Here is a 15435-nt window from a genome sequence, read left to right as displayed (position 1 = left end):
AGCCAAAATATATAACCATGTTCTGTTAAAAGAGCCACAGTGGCTTGGTCTGCATATAAAATGAACTCAGAATACTGTGTTTCCCCAAAAATAAGACCCTGTCTTATATTTTTTTGAACCCTGAAATAAGCGCTTGGCCTTAGTGCCATGCGCTCAAAAGCCCAATTGGGCTTATTATCAGGGCATGTCTTATTTGGGGGGGAAACAGGGTAAGTATACTGTACTTGCATTTTACGCTAAATTTTTTAAAAGCGCATTATGACATAGCATTAGATGAAACATAATAATTTACTTTTTTGTGTAATGGCCTGTAATTCTAAGCCCTAAGGCTTACCTTTACTGTAGTTTCAGTGATACTTGTTCTCCCTGCACTTGTTATCTATATCTCTTTATGAGCGCACTATTTTAATCATATATTAAATGATTTCAATGCACCCATTCCATGTTGTGCTTCAATCTGTCAGACGGTTTTCCTATGACATTCAGATCAGGAAACTGGTATCAGAACACCTTCCAAACTAGTGTGTAAAACCTTTACTTAAGGTGGGATCTTATTGATTACCTGTTTATCTCAATGTCTGGATGAACTGCCTTTTCAGTGCAAACATTTTAAAAGAAAGGGCATATCAATCCGATATAAAAAACTTTGGAAAAGATTATACAGGTTTGAGACAGCCTGTATATAAATACAGTAAACAAAACTCCAGAGCTTTTTTGCGAGTGCAATATCTCTTCTTTCTCCTAATATGGGATGTGTTCAAGGAATGTTCAAATTTCCAAACTGTCAAATAATGGTAAAGGATGTCGCTGTTCTAGAAAACCTTCCTGATGTCAATTTATGCTGAGAGATCAGTTTCTTGACCGGTGAGGAACAAATCGAGAGCATTCGGCAGTTTCATCAGTAATAAATATTACAGTGAAGAGTATATAATTCTGTTCTCTACAATTCATCATTTTCCAGGTTTATGGTATAATGTAGGATATGGTAAAATCTTACACAGATGTTCAGAAACAATGTTTTAAGATTAGACTAGCAAAATCTATAGCCAAGATAACATTTTGGCTCTTAAAACGCATCAGGATCAAGTTCTGAGAGAATTTCAACGGAAACTATAATATTCTCACCCCAATAATGCTTAGGCCTTGCAGATAGTCTTGTCGTGGCTGGGCTTGTGGAACACATCCAGCTAGAACAACTTTCTTTTTTCCTTCTTGTGCTTTCCTAAAATGAACAAATATTCCTTCAGTGGCAGAACACATTCATTTAATCAACATTCATTAACTTTGCATCACTTCTGTCACAGTATGAAAAGATTGGAAAAACCAAGAACATTGCCCAGTTGTGTCATTCTGCCAGCAAACAGATTCTTAATTGCACTTCTATCCCATACACATCCTTCAAATCTTCCCTGGAGGGTTGGAGGATTCTCCAGAGTTGATTTGGAATACAGGTAAGGATTGGGGTGAGGAGAGCGACAATAACGGTACATACTGTTGCACTTGTAGAAGTCATTTGCGTAATATTAAATCCAAGTCAAAACTTCATCTGGTGTGATATGAATTTCCACATATAAAATTATTCATATACATCCCAAAGAGAAAAAAATAACCTTTTAATGCTTTATTTTCTGGCTGTCATGAAGACAAAGGAAAAAAACACATTAATCTCTTCATGAATTGCTCCATAATCCTTAGAGCAGTGATGGCTAACCTTTTTGCCATCACGTGCAAAAAGCAGGGGAAGAGCGGGGGGGTTGTGCGCGCATGTGGCCAAACCCATAATTCAATGCATCCCGCCCCCTGCACATGCACGTGTGACCTCTCCGCACTCCCCCCCTTTTGGCATGCGATGGCAGGTGGGCCCGGTATGCCTGTTTTTCACCCTCCCCAGGCTCCAGAAACAGCCCGTTTCCCGACTTCCGGTAGGCCCAGAAGGCCCGAATATCAGCTGGCCAGCACGCACATGCGTGCTGGACTTGAGCTAGGGCAATGCTCGCGTGCCCCCAAATATGGCTCCGCATGCCACCTGTGGCATGCGTGCCATAGGTTCGCCATCACAGCCCTAGAGTATTGGGATCCGGAAGTAGAGTCAAGGCCATAATGAATGGGATGAATTCAGTTCAAAGATAGATAGTCATATAGGGTCATTTTGTTATGAGATGAGTGGCAAATAAATAAATTAATTAAAAACCAAACAAAACAAATAGGGATCAGTCACACTGGAGGGTTAGAGATGGGGAAGAAGATTGCAGGATTTGGGGTTCTTTTCCCTGTAGGTATTTAGTAGGTTAAATCTTCTTTTGATTTTTCAAAAGCTGTTTTTAAGGTATTTCAGCTCAAACTTTGAAACCAGTCCCCCAATTTCCAGCAACAGCATCATTGAAATTCAGTGGAACAATCAAAATGAGCTCTGAAAGGCACAAGAAAGCTGTAGAAGGTTGCCCATCACTCAGATGACGTGTCTCCCTACTGAAAAGAATAGTAATTCAATACAGAAAGTGTTATCATGTCACTTGATTATTTTAAAAAGCTAACTTTTATTTTCTTGATTTCTGTTAAGGATTAATGTCCCGAGGCTGGGTGGCATTCCTTGACTTCAGTCTTAAGCAAGACTGAATCTGGATTGACTTGATTAGACTCCTAGGAAGTAACAGGTTAGAGCAGTTGGAAAGGTTCTTCTGTGGACAAGGGAAGGAGCATAGTTTTGCAAGCTGCCTGTATCCTGATGAGGTTTTACTCATTTGGATGGCCCAATTTCTGGTGTGCCTCTGGGTTAGAGGACAGACTGATGTCTTAGATAAAGACACTGACAAATCACTTCCATTTATTGCCAAGAAAACTATATAAACATGTTCAGAATATCATCAGAGGTTGGATTCAACCAGATTTTAATTTTATCGCTACTTGGGTGATTTAAGATTGTAGGACTTTTTAAATCATATACCAAACATTCATTGGTAGCTCTATGTTGCATGAAAACATATAACCCTTTCTCCTGAAAAAGCTGGAAATATGGCAGTTGGATGCATATTAAAAATGCAAACTTTTCAATTAAATTGCCATAAAATGTGACAGAAGATAATAGAATTTAGAATAAACTACATTAATCTAATAAAAATTCTCTACATAGGCCTCTGTGAACCAAAATTTAATTATATATATTTTTTCTCTCATTCTCATTCAAGATTAATTTCTTTTTAATACCATCTAATGGTTCTGTTCAGTTTAATAAAAGTCCTAATGTTATTTATTTGTTTATTTTATGATAAAAAAGACTATTCTGTATAAGAATGTTACAAATGCCTTTAACCTTAAAAATCTTTTAATGCTGGTGGAAAGGTGGGGGGGTTAGGGTAGAGAAGTCTTAACAGAATTTCAGTAGCATAAATGAATACATTTCTATTTTCAGAACCTTCCTACACTGTAGTTAAATAAATTTCAGCATTCGATTTTAAATCTAATTGGCTCTTAATTTATACAATAATTTATATGCTTCTGACTGCTACTTCAACTTAAATCTGATTTGCACAATCTCCCTGTAGTGAAGTTTAATTAGAACAACTATCTTCTGGCATTTTTGGAAAAGTAATCTGTATAATAGATATTTTAAAAAAGAAACCTCTACAATATATTAATGGTTAGCTGTAATCTTCCCTTGTCAGGCCACTATAATAGAATAAACAATCTGACCCAATGTGGGTGAAAATTTTCCCCCAAAGCCCAGTAAGATAAAGGAGGAATGTGCAATTTTCTAATCTGCCTAGCACAGTGATGGTGAACCTTTTAAGCACAGAGTGCCCAAACCGGAAGGTGTGTGCGTGTGTGTGCAAATGTGTGTGCCAGAGCACCAGAAATCCGACAACCAGCTGGCCGGCATGAATGTGCGCATCAAAAACCCGACGACCAGCTGGCTGAGCTGGGGTGACAGCGTGCATGCCCAGAGAGAGAGCTCTGCATGCCACCTCTGGCACATGTGCCATAGGTTCGCCATCATGAGCCTAGCAACTCCGTATTGCTACCTGTTAATTCATCTGGAACAGAAAATAAGGCTTAATTGAGCCTTTAGGAATCTGCTACATGAAGTACAGTATAGGACAGTGATGATTAACCTTTTTGGTGCCGAGTGCCCAAACCCCCCAAATGCAATGCGAGTGCCCCCATGTATGCGCTCCGCCCTGTGTGCATGTACCCCGGGTGCCCCCACGCTCCGTTTTGGGCCTGGAAAGCCTCTTGCATCAACCTGGAAGCCAAAACAGGGCACGGGGGCACCCCGCGAGGCCCCCCGTGCCCCATTTTGGGCCTGGAAAGCCTCCTGCACCAACCTGCACCCCCTGCGCATGCGCCCCACCCCATGCATGTGCAGCAAAGACCTGAAAACCAGCTGGTTGGCAGGAGGCGCGCGTGCATGCATGATGCAGCTGGGCTGAGGCGACGGCTAGCATGCCCGCCGAGAGGGTTCTGCATGCTACCTGTGGCACGCATGCCATAGGTTTGCCATCATGGGTATAGGGCTTGCCGTGAATTATCTCTGTGAACCTGTAAGATATTTACTACTAGAGATTTAAGGACAAGACTGCAGATTGCATTTCTTAAAGGGAAGAGATGGAGGAGTAGTCTGGGCCATTGTTTCTTCTAAGATTTTCTTTTTCCTACCTTGGGGGAGGTAGGGAAGAAGCAACCCTTAATGACAATTCCATAACAAGCTTTGTGCAAAAAACCCCAAAGATTTGGACAGTAACTTCACAAGAAAAGAATGTCGAAGAATAAAATTGGGACTAATAACATGGTTTGCCAGATGTTCCTCTTATCAAACCTGTGTACACCACAGTCACTTTTTAAAAAAGTTAGGTAGTTAAAGTTTCCTTTAAAACAGCACACAGTAAAAATATTCCAAGTTTCACATTTAAAGGCCTAGAGAGGCATAATGGAGCTGATTGACTGCTCCTTTCAGCTGGGTTTTTACATCAAGTAATTTCTATGTTTGTGATGTAGTATACTGCACAAACCTAACCACAGAGGTTTGTGTTGTATAAACTCTAGCAAGTGTGGTTTATTCAAGAAGCTGTAGTTCAGCAAATCCACGGTATAATACAATGCCTCAAGCAAAGGAATCTTCAGGCAGAGGAAAAGCCAGCTTGATGAACAGAAAATTATACGTACAGGGAGCAGTAGGTTGTGATTCACAAAGGACAGGAGCCTTCTATCATAAAAAACGTGTTGACTGGTACAAGTTTAGGATTAATAAATATAATGTTATTTTCAAGAATGGCAACTCTGATCGCAGCAGAAGACAATCTGACAGCACTACAGCAAATATCCCCAATTTGGTATCTTCTACAAGTTTTAGATCAATGTTTTTAAGATCTGTGGACCTCAACTCGCAGAATCCCCCAGTCAGCAAGAGAAATCCACGCATTTTAAAAGCAAGTTGGAGAAACGCTGTTTTAGATTTCAACTACTAGAATTCCAAGTTCCTTAGAATAATACTGTCTGAGAATAATGGGAATTGAAGATCAACACCAGGCTGTAGTATAATATACTCATTTAATTGCATGGGATATTTTTTTGGTGATAGCTATATAGTTCTTTTTCACTGTAACATTCAGTGTTACTTCAACTAAGTTTAGGACTGGTTACTGTGTCCTTTTAAAAGAATTATGTGGTTTAATATGAAAAACAACTCAACTTCATCCAAGAACACAATTTTTCTGATCATGCTTTTAAACTGCAAATTCAAAATAAAGGAGGTTAAGTACTCAAAACACCTTCAAACCAGGAGTGAAATGCTCTCAGATCGGACCAGATTGCCCGATCCGGTAGCGATCTTGGCCGGTGATCTGGTAGCGATGGCGGAGCGAAGCCCACCTACCTGGGTGTTTTTTACCTTCTGCGCAGGGAAAGAACCAACAGAATTTTTTTTCCAAACGAAGCACTAATAGAAATGAATTCTAATACTTAACAACCTCAACTCTATAATAATATTCCCACGTGTTCAAATTTCTTTTCATTTCTTTAATTGCTTTCTTGTACTTCTAGCATGACTTTATAGTAGAATTTTGCTCTATTTTTATGCTGACTAAATTGACGCTTTTCAATTTATAATTGATCTAGAAACATCTGTTTTAGCTGATTCATATTTCTGCAGAAGAAAAGCTAAAAAGCATTATTACTTAAAACACAGGGGAAGCCGACTTGAAGCAGGAATCTTCCATATTTATAGTGTGTGTGTGTGTGTTTGTGTATATATATGGCCGCCCTGAAAACAGCGAAGGATCGGCCCGTGGTGCCTCTGCTAACAAAAATGGGCTCCCGAGCTCCGTTTTTGGCTGTGATGACCTCCTGCAACCCTTTGCCAGAGAAAACGGAGCTTGGGAGCCCGTTTTTGCTGGCAGGGAGCTCAGGCTACCACAGGTGCCCCAGACACGAATGACGTCAAGCTGGCCATGCCCACCCTGGCCATGCCTACCCCAGTCCTCCAAGGTCAAAAACAACTCTGATGTGGTTCTCAATGAAATCGAGTTTGATACCCCTGATGTATAATGTAGTCAGAACAATTGCACACAAAAAAAATCTCATTAGATTTTAATTCTCCAATTTCATCAGCCTTTGCCTATCAAAATTATCTGCTACTGAAAGTGATTGTGGTCCAAACAGGGAAACCTGAGGCAGAAAGCAAGCGTATCTAATTCTAAGGAACCAGAAATGAGAACAAATGAATCAGGATAGCAGCCAAGTTCCAGAGAAAGCATCTAAACGGAACAAGTCTAGTGTAATCCTATTTAATCTAATCCATGAGTACAATCCTATTCTATTCCTGAGGTACTCAAACTTAGAGCCATCTGTGAGGTTCATAAATGTTAAGGTAATGATTTAATAGCTGAACAGCTGCTGTAAGGCTGTAATACTGAAATGATAATGCAATGAGAATGAGTCAGTAGGGTTATTTAACTTATCACTTTAAGAGGCTGTATATATAAGAGAGGCCCTGTGAGGGCATCTCTCTCTCCGTGTGTGCTTCCGTGCTATAGTTGATGATTGATTGCCTGACTTTGCCTAGTATGTGTATGTATATATTCCTTGTAGATAAACCACTATTTGAAAGATAAACCTCTGTTTACTGTATTTTGCTCCTGAGCTGTCTCAAAATAGTCACACTGTGCGCACTCTGACAATAAAGTTTAGATAAGCAAGGACTGGCCTGAAGATAACTTAAAATCACCCATGTTGTGTTCTTACTCTGCAAGTGTTAGTCAACCAGGTAAAAAATGGAATATAAGTAGACTAGGAGGGCAGAATCTGTTTCATAATGATAATGGCTCCATTTCTCCCCTCTTACTCTTGCTTGCCTGTGAAACCGTGTAATGAGATACTGTGGATAATGGATATTGAGCACGCCTCACCTATTCTCAAGTCAGGTTTTTATTTCACGTAAGATTCTCCTTTTAATGCAAGTTAAGCAACACTTGAAGTGGAAGAACTGGATAAAAATGAGAATAGCTTACAGGCTTTTCTATTCTTACGACATCTCATCACACTGTTTGCACATGGAGCGTGAAGCAGGACGGACAGAAACAGAGTTCTTGAATTCTAGGCCACATTTCTGGGTGGTGAGAGAAAGTGATTCCATGTTGTAAAAGTTTATTTCTTACGTCTTGTTTCTTCATTAATTCTACATTCTGTAGACCTTTTTTTTCATTACAGCTCTGTTTTTTTTCCTCTTTCACTAACGAATTCAGTTCTGGCTGTTTGCCATCTTCTTATATTGCTGGCTTATTTTTCCCCCCTTTTCTTGTTTATATCAAGCATTTTCCATAGGTACATCTGCCTAATTTCATTTACTCACCCGTATCTACCATTTGCTATTGATTCCCCCCTGCCCCCCAAAGCCTTTTCTCCTGCTTCTACCAGCCTGATGCAGGCAACGTCAATCCTTTAGAACTAAAACTGGAGAAGAGAGAGAATTCTACTTTATTCTTTATAGCCTGAATAACACCCTGGAAAGCAATGGCAGCTGCATGTGTATTCTCTTTCATCTACTCTCTCACTCTCACTCACTCACACACACACACACACTCCTCCGGTCCTTTAAAAGCAAGAAGAGAGGGCACACAGCTGCCACAGTATTGTATTTCCCCATCTAGTAACAGTACAATCTTGGCTGCCAGTCCCAGTGAGCGCGTGTGCATGTTCACACACACACACACACACACACACACACACACACACACACACGAGGAAAAGAAAGAGATAATAGAAAAGAGAGGAAAGAAAAGGAGGTACAAGAGAGGCCACTGAAATAACCCTGAAAAAAAGGCAGCCTAAAGGAAAAAGAAGGCCCATCCATGTTTTTTGAAAATAATCCTAATAAGAGAGGTGGAAATTAATTCAGAAGTAGGTATTTTAAAAAGAAAGCATGTTTCTAATCTAAAGCAGTAGCAAATCCTCCAATGGCCTCTTTAATTCAGACCTCAGAAGAGACACCAGTAAGAAGGTTTTTCTGGGAAGGAAGGTTTCTTATCTGAAAAAAGGCTGGAGCAAAGAGATTGTGGTTGCAAGAAAAGGTGGGTAGGTGGGGGAACCTTTTCATCTTTGTAGCCCTTCTTATCAATTGCTGGATAGGCCACAGGCAAATATAGCAAAACTACATAAACCCAACCCAATGATGGGATTTTACCAAGCTCTGATTTTTATAGAATTCACATCTATTGTCTTGCTGTCAATTAATCCATTAATTAACAGATTATTTATTGATCGAATACTGCTGACCAAAAACAAACCTCTGATTGAACTGACGGTTTAATTACATCCTTAAAATAGGTTATTACCAAAAAGAAAAGAAAAGAAAAAAAAAAAGAAAAAAGCAATTTGTCTCTTAAACAGGATTTTCTTTCACAACCATTCCTGCTAAAATGTATTTCCATCAGCTAAACATAAAGTATTTTTTTCTGATTTTATTTGCTTACAGTCTAATATGATTTGATTACACAAAATTCGGTAATGACAATTCAGTAATGGTTCAATTACATTCTTAAAATAGGTTATTACAAAAAAAAAAGAAAATAGCCATCTTCTCTCTTAAACAGGATTTTCTTTCACAACCATTCCTGCTAAAATGTATTTCCATCAGCTAAACGTTTTTTTAAAAAATTTATTTGCTTACGGTCTAATATGATTTGATTACATAAAATTCATGCTGAGATTCCTCACCTCGGGTGTCAACCTGTAATTTCAACCCTCTCTATTTTATTGGCCCCCTTCATTCAATCCAATTTAAGACTATTCTAGTATGAATGACTTAAGAGCTAAAACATTTTTTCAAATGCAGTTGCCCATTATATAGCAAGTTAGATTCAAATATGCTGAATGTGCTAAACAGTTTTTATAATGTAGTACAATCTGGGTAAAGAAAATGCCACTTAGGACACGGAATTGAGAATTTTCTTCTTTAAATCAAGTGATTCTTAAACAGTGCATTTCAGCAGAGTAACACTGCCCCCTACTGATACCAATAAAGCAGACATGTAATTTAATAAAAAAAAACCTCCAGCATATTAATTACATTTTTTTTTTTAAAAAAAGAGTCTTTTATATCATGAGCCTAACGTAAGAAATTGCGGTATATTGCACAGAATTTATTCCAGCCGATAGTGTTATAAATACAAATAACTGTTCACAGTTTTCTTAAAAATGGATGCTAATCCTTGCTTGCTCGAAATCAAATAAACTAATGAGCTATTAACAGTTGTTGGGCAAACAGCCACTGATGGTGCCAATTACAAGTAAATTCCTAGCCCACTGGATGATAATGAGGGATCAATAAAAGCAGTCAAATCAGACCTTCTGAATTTGATTTCACATTTCCGGTGCTGGGCAAACCGGTTGTTACAGTATGTGACACCCATGTCTGATCAGTTCCAAGTTCAGGATAACAAAAGGTGTTCGTGTAATGCAAAGTCAGTATTTTGAATTTGGAGGGCAGGTGGAAAAAAGGAAGGAGGAAATAGATTAATACCTTTGGAGAGTGGCCAGGCTTTAATCAATGGAGGTTTTCATTATTCAAATCTACTGATAAAATTTTGTATGCATTAGTTTTTTTTAAAAAAATAATCCTGAAATACTGCAACACATTCCTGGAAGTAGTAAGATTATTTTCAAGGTCGTTTAACACTATATACATGTCAGACCTTACAAACAAAATGAGTTAATCAAAATGAGTTAAATAAAATGTTGCAATCATTTTTAACAACTCAAATCACAAGGTAAACTCATTAAAAAACCACACACTTTAAAATGAAATTTAAAAGCCCCAAATATTCCAGAGCCAATGACATGAATATATTTCCCAGGTAATTCAAGGAAGAAATAAAAAGAATGAGTAACTATCAAAATATAGATTTAGTTTTTATGACTCAAGCTATGAGAGTTGTGATGCTGGGAAAATTAAAATGGAAAAATTAAACTGCAGCACAACAGGATGAAATTTCTAAGAATGAAAAGTTCCCAGTTCTGCTAGAATACCTAAACTCCAGTGGGGATTGCCCCCGGTACTACCGGTTCTATAGAACCGGTAGTAAAACCCACGGGAGACTCCGCCCACTGACCCGGACGTCATCAGAAGCGATCTGCGCATGCATGATGCGAACCGGTAGTAAAGGTAAGTAGAACCCACCCCGCTAAACTCTAACAATCTGACATTTCAGGCAAACTATCCTATAGTACTGACTGCAAAGCTAAAAACTATTTAAACAGAAATGTTTTTCAAACTTGCCAAATTTAAGATGGATGGACTTTAACTCCCAGAATTCCTCTGCCAGCACTGGACAAGGCCAGAGTTTTTCACATCCTTCTACCTTTGCCATATGGAATTTGGGCCTAATCTGTCAGAAACATTTGTACTCTTTATACTGAGAGAAAGTTGGTGGAAGAATAATAAAGTTTAGAGGAAGTTTCTCTCTCTCTCTTTTTAGTACTGTTTCCAGAGTCTTAGTTTTAAAAGAATCACAACCCTTAAAAGTGAGAAACAATTCCAGGACAGGACAGGTAGCCCTCAACCTAAAATCATATTAGAACCAGAACTTCTAACACTAAGCAATGCAGTCATTAAGTGAGTTGCAGCTGATTTTATGACTATTAAGCAAATCCCGTGATTGTTAAGCAAATCCTACTTCCTCCATTAACTTGGCTTGCCAGAAGCCACCTGGGAAGGTTGCAAATGGCAATCACACAAATCCCAGGATGCTACAACCATTGTAAATACACACTGGTTGCCAAGCGCATCGATTCTGATCATTTGCAGGGAGGCTGTGATGGTCATGGATACAAGGACCAGGTTGTGGGTCACTTTTTGTACTGGTGTCATAACTTTGAACAGCTATACGTGGTTATAAGTTGATGACTACCTGTACAAACATGTAGCCTGTTTGTGGCATCTTACCTGTCCTAAAGGCCTTAATTTCTCCTTCCTCAAAATGAAATACTTTTGAGTCTCAAAGTATTTTCAGCGAGCAATGACGGGGTAAGGGACAAGCCATTTTGAAGAAGCAGCATCTCTCTGGGGCTCTGATTTCCCATATATCCCTATAGCTGATCTTCCACGTGGCCCTATTGTTTAATAAAGCAATGACCCATAGAGTTACGCTTCCTTTTTAAATCAGATCTGGAAAAGTGAGGAGCAATGTATCATCACTTAAAACTAGGGCTGTCACTTTGAAAGATTGTTTTCCCTTAAAGTGTACGGCCTATATGGCCTTCGGTCTCAATCACTTAGATTATGAGATGTTTCTGATAGCAATCCAGGGCTTGGTCATAAAGAGCTGTGGCAGTTGAGGTGACTTCCCCCATTTTCCATTTTGTATTCCAGGTAGTTCTCAATTTACGGCCACATTTGAGTCCAGAATTTATATGGCCAAGAGAGATATTTGTTAGGTGGGTTTTGCTCCAGTTTATAACCTTTCTTGGCTCAACTGTTAAGTGAATCACTTCAGTTATTCAGTTAGTTACAAGGTTGTTAAATGAAACGGCCTTCTCCATTGACTTTACTTTTCAGAAGTTCACAAAAGGTGATCACACCACAGAGAGACACTGCAGCCGTCATTAAATATGAACCAGTTGCCAAGCATCTGAATTTTGAACACATAACCATGAAGAGGCCACAACAATCATAAGCGTGAAAAATGGTCATAAGTCATGTTTTCAGTGCCATTGTAACTTCAGATGGTCACTAAACAAATGGTTGTAAGTCAAGGACTGCCTGTAATTCCCAGTATACTCTTAAACGACCCTCAATATTCCAGGCTTTCAAGAAAGCAGTAACTCTCAACCATCACTAAAGTCCTTTAATTAGAGAATCTCTTGAACATGGAGATCCTTTACCTTGTATAGTGATTTTTGTTTCAGAAGGAACTCTGTTATAATAACATCCAAAATCTTAATCCTCTTTGAATATCTTTTAATGTTTTAGCTCAGTCATGTCCTTTTGGCAGAGCTGAACGAGACTGTCCATTACTAAATCCAAAATTGTTTTCAATAGGTTATGCTGCAGTCAAGCACTAGATGTACTAAGATATTCTGCATCTGGAAAAACATAACTCTTTTGTAAGGAATGAAAGCATTTATACTGCAATCAACATGGAATCTGTAATTGCAAAGGTGTCATTGAATATCGTAATGCTTGCAAAGGGAAGATGGGAAGGAAAACATTGCCTCATTGCAAACAGCCAAGGACTGATAAAATTAAAATGAAATCTTCACTGGAAATCAGAACTATTTGTACATGGTCCTGGTGTTTTTATATCATTCTTCAATAAAAAATATTCCAAGGGCATTTCACGTAAGCATAATCAGTAACATTAATCATGAGACATGCAGTACTGACCTAAATGATAATTAAACTCTCCAAAACAGAAGCGTACTGAATTCAGGATTTTGAGTGCACTGTTTTTTATTTTAGTTTACAAAACTGGGAAGGAAGTACTTCTGGCAAAGTAAGGATTGAGCCACACAAGTTCTCAAAATTGCACTAGAAATTCAGTGGAAAAGAGGCAAGATAGGGCAGAAAATGTACAGATAGTCCTCGACTTACAACAGTTCATTTATTAACCATTCAAAATTACAAAGGCAATGAAAAAACTGACTTATGACTGTTTTTTACCCTTATGACCATTGTAGCATCTCACAGTCACATGATCAAAATTCAAATGCTTGGCAAGTGACTCATATTTATGATGGTGGCAGTGTCCTGGGGTCATGTGATCACTTTTTGCGACCTTTTGACAAGAAAAGTCAATGGGGAAGCCAGATTCATTAAACAACTGTATTACTAACTTAATAACTGCAGTGATTCACTTAACAACTCTGGCAAGAAAGGTCATAAAATAGGGCAAAACACACTTAACAAATGTTTCACTTAGCAACAGAAATGTTGGCCTCAGTTGTGATTGTAAATTGAGGTCTACCTGTATATCATTCTAATATACGATGAACATTATATTACTAACATCATACTGCTGAGTGCTTTTTTGTTTTTTTCCATGAAAAGCATTCCAGGTTGTCATATTCCATTCTTGCTATCTTAACTTTATGTGAAATCTTTAAAATCACAAGAAGACACTTTTCTTCCTGCTGTTCTTATAGGATATAGAGAGTTCAAGCCGTTTTAAACATACAAACAGTGATTAAATGTATCATTTACACACATATACACATATAGTGCCCATTTATTTAAAATGAAACGGCATTTACATTACTTTGCAGAAAATTGATTTTATTTTTAAAACATTCATCCAGTTCATTCATTCTGATTTAAAGCTAATTAGAAGGGGGGAAAACTCTCTCATACAGGCATAAAAATATGTCTAAATGGTGTTTATGAATGCTTTCTTGAGTTGCTTTCCAAATTATGTTTCTCAATTATCCTATGTACATTAGCCAATTGAAGAAAAATGTGTAATTAACCTCTGTTACTATATGTAAAACTAAAAACTGTGTAAAGGGTGTCCAATAAGATAAGACTTTGGCATTTTGTGTTCTCTTCAGATTTACTACTTATGTTGCAAAACTTTCTTAGTATAATTTAAAAAGAAAACTTGAACTTTATTTGTTATACTTAATGAATATTTATTTGGACAAAACTCAGCATCACTTTTTCATGCGGCTGCTGATAAAAATAGAATTGCCAACATGTTTGCCGACATCCAATGACGGATATGGCACAAGAAGAAGAATTAATATTTGTGTTCCTGGTTCTTTCTACAATTCCTAAGTCTTCCCAAACTCTTTGAGATAACATTAATATTGATCAAAAAGACAAATTTACACCATGTTTGCTGGAGAACCAGTCATAGCCCAGGCCTCCCCAAAATGTTTCAAGCGTGCCTGGCACAGAAAATAAATGTAGGTTTAATTAGTCAAATTTTATTGTTCATTTTACTATTCTCTTATTATTTGGGGGAGAAAACCCTAAAGAGCTTTGTTTTATAAGACAGAAATGCCGTTCAGAAGAAACAGATTTGCATTTTTGAGCATGTAAGTAAAAGAATAATGGAAAATAATCTGAAGCATTTTATAATTAAGTATACCATAACTGAAATATGCTCAACCAAATACTTATTTCTGAAATTGTTATTCTGACAATAATTTAAAAAGCCACATTCTTCATTCAGATGTCTGCACTTCCCCCTCCAGTAATTGCAAAGCAAAAAAAATAATCACCACAACTGTCTTCACCTAAAGTCATGCTTGAATATTAGCTCACAATACTTCCATTTCTAATGGAGGATCGTGTATCTGAATGCAAGTCATGTTCCAAAGAACTCATTATAGATCACATTATGCTCAATGGATAGTACTGATATATTTTACCAGTGATTTGTTTGTTTTGTTTTGTTTTGATTTGATTTGATTTGATTTGTTTTCTGCTCTGCTCTGCTCTGCTCTGCTCTGCTCTGCTCTGCTCTGCTCTGCTCTGCTCTGCTCTGCTCTGCTCTGCTCTACTCTACTCTACTCTACTCTACTCTATGTTTCCAGGAAGCTTGGTAGATAGCCTGGAGTAAAAAGGCAATTATGACCATTTCCAGCCCTGCATGTCCCAAAGGTGCTTTTTCAAGAGGAAACTGGACTTCCTTATTTTTCGTTACAGACGTTTAGCTTCTCATCCAAAAAGCTTCTTCAGCTCCAGTCAGAGCTGAAGATGCGAAGTAAAACATCTTCAAAGAAAAACAAGAAAGTCCAGTGGCCTCTTGGAGAAGCACCTTTGGGACAACCATGACCTGGATGACTGAGAAGCTCCATAGATACTTCCAGGCCTGCACTTAGCCACAAAACTACCCATATTCCAGATCTTAAATGCACACACATACACAAAAACCATATGGGATCATTTCCAATCATAGCTTTTCTTAAATTATGTGAAATTGATACTCTGGATGCCAGAGACGA

At 38.1% G+C, this 15435-nt stretch overlaps 1 protein-coding gene across 2 annotated transcripts in view; it reads right to left on the bottom strand.

The window, feature by feature from the left end:
- CDKAL1 (CDKAL1 threonylcarbamoyladenosine tRNA methylthiotransferase) overlaps positions 1-15435 on the bottom strand; it is a 312732-nt gene that overhangs the window by 224842 nt on the left and 72455 nt on the right. For both annotated transcript variants that reach the window (XM_034429250.3, XM_034429252.3), the window contains one exon: positions 1126-1222. In XM_034429250.3, coding sequence (XP_034285141.2) covers positions 1126-1222 — 97 coding nt within the window. The remainder of the gene's footprint in view (positions 1-1125; positions 1223-15435) is intronic.

The sequence above is a fragment of the Pantherophis guttatus genome, chromosome 3 (genome assembly GCF_059756535.1).
Source record: "Pantherophis guttatus breed Tessera chromosome 3, ASM5975653v1, whole genome shotgun sequence".
NCBI classification, from domain to species: Eukaryota; Metazoa; Chordata; class Lepidosauria; order Squamata; family Colubridae; genus Pantherophis; species Pantherophis guttatus.
This window is presented reverse-complemented; position numbering and strand designations above follow the sequence as displayed.